This window comes from Styela clava, chromosome 2 (assembly GCF_964204865.1).
Source record: "Styela clava chromosome 2, kaStyClav1.hap1.2, whole genome shotgun sequence".
In the NCBI taxonomy this organism is placed as follows: domain Eukaryota; kingdom Metazoa; phylum Chordata; class Ascidiacea; order Stolidobranchia; family Styelidae; genus Styela; species Styela clava.
The window spans coordinates 29,097,039-29,108,437 of NC_135251.1; the positions used below are offsets into that span (position 1 = coordinate 29,097,039).

Consider the following 11,399-nt stretch of genomic DNA (forward strand, 5'->3'; position numbering starts at 1 on the left):
TGGATAAATACCTGAATTCTTGTCTCACCATCCTGCCACGTTTCAAATAAATGATTTCTCTATCGGATTTATCGGTCCGGGTTATTTGGTCATTGTCCGAATTTTCCTCTTCCTTTTCCTCTAGACTTCCGTCTCTGCCTGTCCATACCGGTCTGGCGGACGTACTGTCCGGCCGTATCTGGTCTTGGGCTGGTTCTCCTTCTTCCATAGGATGTCCTTTGTCGTTGGACTCGTGAATTGATTGTTGACGACCCATAATAATCTCGACATCACGTCGGGGTCACCAATGTAACTTCTGCTGTCTTCGCTTTCTAATTAAGCGAATTAGATAAGTATCTGACTCCAAAAACAGAATATATAGTAGGTTACGTGTTCAAATTGAGATATCTGTTAATTTTATATAACAGTAAGGATCTGACCAATTTGCCTGTAAAGATTTTTATTTCCACGGATAATATATCACAATAAATTTACTTACAATAAAACACACTCACAATCGTGAAAACCAAGTCGGTGATGAATCAGCATTGTTGTATAGAACGAATTGAAATAGAAAAAGCCGTGAAAACCACGATCAAATGTCTATTTAAACGGTAACATCTTTTTCATCTCGCTCGCCAAAAACGGTACCTTTCTTTATTATCCAAAAATCTCGTTTCCCACGGAGCAATTTTTGCTCATATCTAGAATGTTCGGTACCCTTCTTACAATAATTACACTTGTTTATAGGTTACCTGACATGGGAAATATCCATTTTCTCATACACGAGAAAGATCTAGACTCAATATTTCGAATGATCTAGAAAGATCTCTTCAATATTTCGGTTGTTTATGGGTCACCCGACATGGGAAAATATCCATTTTCTCATACACGAGAAAGATCTAGACTCAATATTTCGAATGATCTAGAAAGATCTCTTCAATATTTCGGTTGTTTATGGGTCACCCGACATGGGAAAATATCCATTTTCTCATACACGAGAAAGACTAGAAAGATCTCTTCAATATTTCGATTACGTCAATTATTATATAGAATTTGACTTCCATTATCCAAATTATTGGTTAATTTGTTACAAATGAAAAATTCAATCCATGACCGATATACTTATTTAATTAAAATGGATGGTTTTATTCATTTAATTGTGATAAATTAAATCTGCGACTGCGTCGATAAAATAAAAGCACCACCATTCCAAAATACCACGGTGATCCACAACCATAAAAATGTGTGGCAAAGTGACCGATTACATTTTGTTTTGATTTGTATTCTTGCCAATTTCACCATTATGAGCTGTCCCTGCAACTCTTACTCCGCTCTAACGCAATGCTCGATTAATTATACCACGTTACAGAAATTCCTTAGTCTGCAATTAAAACCCACGGAGTAAAATTTATTTCAAGTCAGTAGTTTTAGAACACTACTGGTGTGCTGCAGGCACAAGGAATTTTTAACATTTGTAATGTCTGAGAAAGTGTTTTTAATCTGTCGCGGTCCATCTCAAAACAAAACTCATGGTGTTTTCCGTTTTGATTTTAGTATTTTATAATCTCGCTTTTACAATAAAGAAATATTTGGTTGCAGATTCACTACTTTATTCTATCTTTTGCATCTCGTCGCTGATGATTATATAATAAAAACTAACTCGTTTTCCTCAGAGATGTCATGGTTCCATTCGAGAACAAAAAAAGTTAAGGAGAATAAACACCGAAATCAAATTTTTACGGACTAAATAGCACGCCACGCTTACGAAAACAATCGAAATTTAAACAAAATGCAATCGCAAACGCCTTAGCGACTTTATTTTTCAACGGTCAAGGCCGGGGAAACGTCCACACACAGTAAATAATTTTGGCATCGCTCAATAGTGATGAAGTAAACAATTGATTGAAATTTTACGTGCCCTATTTAAACGTTTAAGCAGAAAATACATTAATGCATCTAGGTTTATTGCGTGTTTAGTTTTACTTACAAATTAATTTCAGTTTACCAGGTATTGCAAAAACGGGAATGCATGATGACCAACCATTATGTGGCTTTATACATACGACAGTGAATGGCGAAGTTGTACTCCGAAGCGTTTTATGCCTAAACAATCTGAGCAATGACGCTATGAGACCAACACTCTTATAGCGCCATCTTAATATATAGCAACCTGCCCATCACAAAAGCATTTTTTCAAAGCAAAAAGAGGGGGGGGGCGCGAAGTTTGTAAAAATTTTCAAAGGGTGGCGCGGCTCAAAAAGTTTAAGAACCACTGCTCTAGAAAGTTATATTAGTAGCATAGGTCTTGGTTGGATTGACCAAACCACATACAAACTTCTTGCAAGCACAGTACAGACTAAATGCCCTCCTAATGAAATATAGTTGTGCCATTTCGTATATCGACAACCCAAAGGGGGGGGGGGGGGAGTGTCACCCTATACGTAATGGGCACAGTGACTGGATGTTTGTATGCGTAGAATAAATTTTTATTCAAAAGCCAATTTAACTTTAAAAGGCACTTCTCAATCTTAATTCCAAAACCTTGTTCGCAATATTAAGAATTCAAATAGTAAAGAAGAAGAATTTCCTAAGAATTCGTTTATATGAAAAATAATACTAGCGCACAGAATGAAAGCGTACGTCATTGTCAATCATGAAATTGTTTTTTTCATTCAATCGCAGGTACATCAATACTATGAACAAAGCGACTAAATAGTTTACTCATTATGCGTAAGCCAATTTAAAACGTTTCAAATTAGGTAACGAATATCATCTCAGTATCAAGTCTGAAGTTGAGCACTGACAACTATGGTTCAAAGATGATACCATAATAGTAATGCTTCCTACTATATGACAATCGTTTTCTGATCTGGAGGATAAATTGCATAATACGATCTATCGTGGGCGATAACAGGAAATTCTTCTGGTATTACGTGCGCGAGGCGCTCAGTAATAAATAAATAGAATGAGTCAAAATAAGTACCGGTAAGAATAATAAAAGAAAACAAGTAACAAGCCAAATCATCAAACACACAATCGAGACCTTTACTGGCAAGAATTGTAAACTATTGCAAAATATAGAAGATCACAATGGAATCACTGTAACAGAACGAATCAATTTGAAAATTCGTGGACCAAGGGAATTTGTTTATAGATAAATCATTTCTTATATTCTTCGCTTGGTCTAGCGATCGTTGAATCGGTTTAATAATGGCCTACAGAAATGTACATGAAAACATAACGAAGTTGCCTATCTAAAATAATATGCAATACGATATGCATAAGCAATTATATCCAGTCCATATGCTTGAAACTTGATATTGCTATCTTTTATTCTGATGGCTGAAACAATCGTGTACGGGAAAGCAGCAATTCAACACACGGGAAATGCTTGTCGAAGCCGGAAAAATAGCATTTGAAGATATTTAATTCGGTTTAGTATTGTAAGAGGCAGCAAAAAATATTCAATGCAGACCTTATGGTGATAATCAACGAAGTGGGCGGAACCCCAATTTTTTGACCTATGTAGTAAGTGATGGTTTCGAACGATTTGAAAGCTCGTTTGTTAATTTTGATTAAATTTTCTGTGGTGTTTCGTGAAATACATATTCCAACCAAGCTTTAAATTCGAATGGTAGGGGGCTTTCGCTATCATGTCCATTATGATCATTGACGTGAATAAACTGTTTTTCGTGAATTTTTGCTACATATTTTGTCCACTCTTGAATTAAAATGTCTTCTGTTCCCGTTACTGACAAAACGTCAGCCGAAGTTGACCACAATCCCATTTCTGCACCCGGCGTCCGACATTCTGATTTCACAGTAATAAAATGACGTAATCGGAGAAATCCGGTAATCCATACGTCATCTATCCAGAAAAATGGCAACGTCCTAGAAATGCGGTACAAATCTTTTACCAACTTTACAGACATCCCGTAAAGACCGCCCATGCAATATGCTGGGTATATAATGATAGGGTAGTCTTCTTCATTAATATACCATTTGCTGTCTTTTAGTCGCTTAGGTGTAGCACTAACGACACAACCAAGTCCACATACGATTTTCGAGTCGCATTCCCCGCCTGCTTTCCCAATATTCTTGTTAGATTTCCGCATTTCATCGAGTTCGTTTAAGAAATGTTTTAAATCCGGCATAATATCGTCATCAGCAGTGACGTACATCCAATCGGGTGGGAAATGAGATGCAGCGTATTGCATTCCGGCTAATGTCTTGAGCCCGACGTTTCTAGAAAATAAAAGTAAAAATGATAATTAGTGAATTCCAACGATGCTTTTCAATGCTATAAATAGCCAAAATCGCAGTTACATCAGACAAGCACCAACCATGTGAATAACCCACGAAACAACAGCTTCGATGGTTCCTTCGGTGAATATCGACAAATTCTGAAGTGTTGTATACCGGGGATGGCGAACCACCGACCCGCGGGTCATAAAGTGACCTACGGTACTTAGTTTTTTCGGTGACCCACGAAATATTCTAAAAACATAGCCTACTAACATTATGGTGATAAAATTGCACAAATTCAATTAGCGAACTACCATAACATATACCGTTTTGTAGCTACTGACACCGATGCTGTTATAGGTCTGTTTATTCCCCGGTTTTCATACAGCGATTCCCTTTCTGATGTATCTGAATCAAAGGGGAATGTGGCGCGTATGCGAGAACCAATGGTACAAAGTTTTACGAACCTATCGAATTAACGACTACAGAAATCTCAAATAACGAGGGAGCAGGATGGTAGAGACTTTAATGCGGCTGAAAGTAGATCGAATATATAATTTATTCAAAGTGTATTTCCTTTCAAACCTTTTGGAACCAATAAAAGATTCTGCATGGGGTTGTACGTAATTTACGGATTTACGGAATTATTTCGAGTAACGGAAGGGAAGTTACGAATTACGTAAAGTCGTAATTATTGGTCGAGCGTTTTCGCGATTGAATCGAGCTCTCTTCAAAGCAGTCAATTCCGTCGATTGTAAAACATGAAAGTTTAATAAATAGAAGAATTAAGAGTTTCGGTATTCGCAGCCGTTTTCCGCCCTTTTCTCACTCTTGCCAATACGTCGCCGTGATAATTAATGTCGCGCTTATCGAACAGCAATATGACGAAGGAAAAGAAATTGCGTAATGTACTGAACCAACGCTACTTCGTCTTTTTGGCATCGGTAAAGCGATTGAGACGGCAGAGGAATAACAAAATGACGGGATTTTCCCGCGGACTGGTAAAAATCCTTTGCGGACCGGTGCCGGTCCGCGGATCAGCGGTTGGGAGCCCGTGTTCTAGAAAACTAAATGCATAACTATCTTTGTACAGTATTTTATTGGAAATGTCCTGATCATTGGATTATATTTAACCAAGGCAACGGGATTCAAGAATTTTGACGATCATCTTTTTGTCTTAACAGTTCAATATTCTCAATTTAACTACTATCAAATATGAGCCAGTGTGTTTATTCTGTGCGAGATCCATTTTCTATAACAAAATCTTGATGTTCTGTTACCGGTCCGGACTTGGCCTATCTCAATATGTTTTTCACAATGCCCCGCAATATTTCGGCCAAATATGATTGACTGTCTTTACCAAATGCGGCAACTTATCCGACTCGAATACTACCGGCACTTGACCAAACTTGTGTCAATCTTGGCCGATAGGATCGTCGACTTGAGTTAGAAAAATAAGTTATTTTTGCAAAATAAATGTCACAAAATGCATTATTTTGCAATATAGCTTTGAATTTTCGGAAAAGGCATGTCCTATAAAGACGTATTTAAATTATGCGCAAATAATTAACATTTGATCTAAATTTATCGCAAATAATGTTATAACATTTGGGCCGCGAAATAATTAAATGTAAAATGAAGCATGGTAATCGGAATATCGTCAATAAGTCGGCATCATTAATTATTACAAAATGCTAAATAGGTAGTAAAGTCGAATAATGTAAAAAACGGTGCAATAACAAGTCTTCGTCGCCAGGCAAGCGCAAGTATAATCAAACGAGATAATAAGCTCGTCATTGATCAATAAATTAGAATCCCGAAACTTTTATTTAATACGAAAGTCGATTTAAAAAAAGTTAACTATCGTTTCATAAATATCCGTATACCAGTATACCAATGATAAAATTGATCGCATAAAATTAGGGCTGTTAATTTGCGGATGTGATAAAGGAAAATCAGAGCTAACACAAAAGATAAAAATCAGAATAAAATTAATTTTAATTCACTCCTTGATATTTTTGTCATTAACATCTGTCGCCGGCGTGTAGTACTGCCAGGAATATGAAAACAAAAATTCGATGTACTATTCGGAAAAGAAGTGGATTCAATAGGTTGTTATGATAGGTTTAAATGTGTGGGAAAATATCGCAGTTACAGGTCATTACGTGATCGATTTGGCCGTAATTACGGAATCGATTTTTGTCAATTACGTACAAGCCTAATTCTGCAGTTGCATTATAAAGGTTTATCGGTAATTCATATAGCCTACATGCGAATTCGTGTTTTCGGATTTGCGGAAAAGAAACAAAAGCATTTTTTTGTTCGTTGATTTAATATCTGTGACCCACAGTGTTCTTTTTCATAATAAAAATGTATATTGTGCCCTTTATTTAAATAAAGGTTCGCCATCCATGTATATTGTGACCTTACTGGAACTGGGCACAAGTTTTTGTCATCAAATGGACAATTCACAGTATTGATTTAAATTATCATGCTTAAAAAATTATTCAATCCACGAATTCTATTGGCAACAAATCGAATTCCAAAAGTTGATTTTCAACTGCTCAAAGTGAGATGAATATTGATATTGGTAGAAGTTAAACAGGAATTGCACGCAAATCGGTTGGAAGTATAGATAAGAACGTGCCACAAACAAAGTTCCGTCAATACAATGAGTCGAATGAGTAAGTATTGTATCCGCTTCCAGCAATAATTTGAACTAGTCAAATTATACTTTGTGGGGTATATAGTCAGAATGTAAAAAATGTCAACAAAATGTGAGAGAACAATAAAGGAGGAATAGAAATTAGATCTTCATCAGGATCGGGAACGTCGACTAGACCAGTGATTCCCAAAGTGGGCGATATCGCCCTCCGGTGGGCGAAAACGATACAGAGGGGGGAAGGGCGAAAAAGTCGAAGGGGGCGATAGGGGGGCGATTTCGCGAAACCTGTTTTTGTTCGGCGCATCGTGCACTTATTCTGTACTCCGTGTGAATTCGCAGGCTTGAATCACGTGGGCGATTATCACACGCAAAGGGATTGCTTGACTCGTCTTCGCAGTAGTTTGCGTATCCCAGTGGTCGGCAAAATACGGCTGAAGTAAAATAATCTGGCCCGGAACGATTCACTGAATGGACCTTACCCCGACCTTTGACTGCGGAAAATTCTTCCTATACTTCACCATTTTAAAATTTTCGGTGCTTATTTTAAGAGTGGTTTCGCGAGTTGCTGCCTGTAAAATGGGGTAATTTGTTTCAAACTATCATTCTAATTCATACCATCCAACAATCTGTTTTTAAAAAATACCGATGAAGAAGTTTAGCCTAGTCTATCACAGCTATTTCTACAATAAATTTTGATTACTGTATTTAAACTGAAACTCATAGGAAGACAAAGTAATCATTGACTTATTTGATTTATATATAAGTTTCCGAAAAACAACTAAAAACTAACGAATATAATTCAAAAACGCGAAAATAGGGTAATGTTCACGCCTGAAAGTCTGTCTGAGAGAGTGTGTCTGAGCGGATGCGAAAGAGGGCATTTGCATCTTGCTGATTGGCCAATGTCACGAAGTAAACAAGGAAGTCTATGCCCGGAGAAACATCCAAATGGCGGTTTTGACGATGAATTAATATTACCCATAATCTACGCTCGAGGAGTAAATTACATTTTTTACGTAACAGAATTTATCGTGAGACACGTTTAGACTAAGTTTTATTATATCCTGAAAATTCTATCGAACAGCTACTTGTGTAACGAGCCTACAATTTAATTAATTGTAATTAGACAAATGGAATCACGAAAAAAGTTGATGCTGAGGGCAGGGGTTCAATAGCGCAGTAAATATTCGAATATATATAATGCAATGCAATAAGGAAATAAAATTTATATTCTATTCGAGAGATTCACGATACAGTAGTTGGTCACGGCATCTTCCACATCCGAGTCCATGAATCCAAAAACAAAAGGCTAATTAATTCTATGGACTGGAGGCCATGGTAGGATAAGGAATCGGGGATGATATTTACCGAAGTATTTTGGTGCAGGTCATCAGGCTGTGGGAATGAATGAGATGTACGAAAATCATTATTATAAGTTTGGGAAAATTACCTTTGTTTTAATTATTTTAATGTGAAATGGGGTGAATTTGGGGAGTGAAATGCTGTAAGGCAAGAGTACACGGCGGTTTTTGAGGAGGTAGAACCCTGGATTCATCATTTCCTACCTATATTATATGGTGAAAAGGGGGTTTTCAGCCGTGCTACTATTGCTACCAAAACAACGAAATCGCCTTTCCATCTGTAAACGGGGTAATTTTAGATATAATAAAAAACTCGCTGAAAGACATCAAGCTCATCCATCTCATTAAAAAACATTATAAGCTATGATTTGACTTCCTTTTTGGTCTGTAATATATTCGTTTCTGACTTTACATTTTTTTGTAGTGCCGGGGGGCGATGAAGTTGTATAAGCTACTGTAGGGGGGCGATGGTCAAAAAAGTTTGGGACTCACTGGACTAGACGACTAGACAAATTAATCCGGTTACCAGGCCAATTGCTGTATGGGATATTTGAAACCTAAACGATATATACGCAAGGACGTAATTGTTACGGAGTGTCTCAGTTGTAGTTTAGTCCATTTCAATTCGCATAATACAAACTTACGAGTATTTTTCCTCTATATTGATTTGTAGAAGATCTCCATATTTTTTGTTTTCGTCCTCGAGTTGGGATTGTTCTATTTGATTTTCAGCTTTACCAACTATAAATATAGTTTCAATTCGAATTCCATCAACATATTCGAATGAAGCCCATGACATCCTGGCTAACATTCGCCGAGATCGATGCGAGGTATGTGATTTAACAAATACAATCATCGACCATCGTAAACCTGTATTATATGAATTTAGGTAGTCATAACTCAAAAAGTTCTAGAATACGAAGATTTGATTTGCTTCCTTGCGAATAATAGAGAAACTGAAATATAAATGATACTAATTTCTTTCTTGAAACAAAAAGAAAATCTGCCCAAGCGCTTGATAATGCTTTTGTACTTCATGTTGTGCTGTTGTGTGTTGTAAACAACATGAATGATGTTTTATTCCCACTCAAATTTGGTCGAGTGGGAATCGAGCAGAGAATATTATCCCAAGCATGATTTAACGATATTAAGCACTAAGGCCCGTGCTTGGACTTTGGTTAATATATAAATATTTAAGCAATTTTCATAACAACTTCGGCCAAACAGCATGATATGCAAATCGTTTGCTACAGGTAAACCTCGAGTACAAAAATAATTTTATGTACAATTTCAATAATCGACGGCGTTGGTGCGCTCGCTTGCAATTTTATCAGTAGTCTCTCTTATGACTTTGATCCAGTGATCGTGACATTTCATATTTAATAATAAAGCTTCTACTCTACCTGGATCAGTCAAATTTAATAAATTCGATCTTGGTGTTTCAACTTTGATTTTCATAGGTCTCATCAAAAACGAAAAAAGTTGTCTTCGTTTGGTTAATTTGTTCATCATTTTTAAATGTAAAAACTCGTCGACGCTGCGGAAATAAAAACAAGTCTAATTTAAAATTAAGTTGTAATATTAGTTTGAACTACTGTTTACAACATAAAAAGACCTTGGTATTTTGGTGGAGGCCCATAACTTCGATTAAAGGTCAGTCTCTCTCGGTTTTAAATGTGCGTGAATTTTCTTTAAAAAAAAGTCACAAAAAATGTAATAAAATTTTTTATTGTTTTATAGAAGGTCGATTCTTAAAAAGCTATTAAAGCGTTTATTTCTGTATGTAGTCGTGTTTGAATCCATATAAAATTGCAGACTCAAGTGAGTATGAGCATTGATTAATTATTTATGAACGAAAAATTCGCCATAACAAACATTAAATTAGATATATCGCAGTATAAACACGTAATCTTCAATAAGCCGGTTATCGTTCAAACGGTTTGCTTTCACAACCCCAGAATAAAGAAACACCGGGCACTTCAGCAGTTCTTCTTACAACAATAGATAACGCGGCTGCTCAAACAAATATAGCCAGGCGTGCTCTGGCGAGGATGTATGTTTAGAATGATTCGGTTTACCAGCTCTTATTCCGGGAAATGCAGATCAAATTATAAACCACGCTGTTTTGATAAATTAAAGTTATTTGATAATGTTGCCTTAAGCGCAACCATTCAATAACCGATCACCCATAAATTCGTCGTTCAAATAATTTAGAGTAAAAAATCACTTAAATCATTAAAATACGAGACAATTTGAATAGTAGGCAAATATTATTTAGTTACGTTATCTGCGCATTCAACTAAGCCGGTAAAGTTTTTGTTGATTATTAGGTGATGCAACAAATTGTAATTCACTTACATACAATACTTCACTCTGTTGAAAACTGATTGACAATTTGATCGTTAACTTGAAAGTCTGACTTTTTAACTAAAAATCATTCTTACCTTCCGTGCAAAAAACGGCTTCTCCAAAACAATATGAACATATAGGCTGATAGGTACACCGTTGAAAATGCTATTAAACGAGGTAGTAATTTCATATCTCCTACGTACAGAAAAAATAAAACAAAATAATAATATGACGCCTTGAATACCTCTTTATATACCACTATATGCTACGACCCGAGCGTTATTAGTCAGAAGGAACATCCGGATTGCGGTCGTCTACGTTGCAAATGCGCGCAAGGAATATTATTGTAAGATCAATATAGTATTAGCCATACCAGACAACAACTAAGTAATATGATTTAATATTTTTTCAATGCCAAGTCGTGAAACTACCTTTATCAGCTGGAATAACTCAAGGTATGAGATCATCACAAATAAAATTCAAAATAACTTCATCCTATTGTGAGTGTTGTAATGTACCAAGTGCGGTATGCCTGAGCCAACTAATTCACGGGTGAAATGGTTCAGACATATACAACGGTTAATACAAAAAATGATTGGATGGTATCAATGAAAATGGGTCAATCAATTAACTGGTCCCAGCCCTAATTAAGAGAATGTAAATTCATTAAAGTAAGAGCACCTATCTCAAGTATTGTTCCAATCAAACAGCCATTTAAAGAGTAAAAATAGTTCATTTCCATAATTTTAAACTTCCGCAAGAAATTTTACAAACTCTGCTAAAATCTGTCCCAAAGG

At 36.2% G+C, this 11,399-nt stretch overlaps 1 protein-coding gene across 1 annotated transcript; it reads right to left on the reverse strand.

The window, feature by feature from the left end:
• Nucleotides 1–256: 256 nt before the first annotated feature.
• On the reverse strand, nucleotides 257–11,399 carry LOC120336872 (beta-1,3-galactosyltransferase brn-like). Its single transcript, XM_039404642.2, has 5 exons — nucleotides 11,284–11,399; nucleotides 10,698–10,797; nucleotides 9,657–9,790; nucleotides 8,898–9,123; nucleotides 257–4,227 (listed from the first exon to the last, which is right to left on the reverse strand). The coding sequence occupies exons 1-5, from the start codon at nucleotides 11,342–11,344 to the stop codon at nucleotides 3,558–3,560; spliced, it is 1,191 nt and encodes a 396-aa protein (XP_039260576.2). The 5' UTR covers nucleotides 11,345–11,399; the 3' UTR covers nucleotides 257–3,557.

What these genes read in the sequence shown, in the direction of transcription:
- LOC120336872 (XM_039404642.2), bottom strand. Translation starts at nt 11,344, where the DNA reads ATGGAAATGAACTATTTTTACTCTTTAAATGGCTGTTTGATTGGAACA. An exon ending in ATTAAATTTGACTGATCCAG is followed by an intron (nt 9,124 to 9,656) that starts GTAGAGTAGAAG and finishes CATATAATACAG; the next exon opens with GTTTACGATGGTCGATGATT. An exon ending in AATATAGAGGAAAAATACTC is followed by an intron (nt 4,228 to 8,897) that starts GTAAGTTTGTAT and finishes TTTATTTTCTAG; the next exon opens with AAACGTCGGGCTCAAGACAT.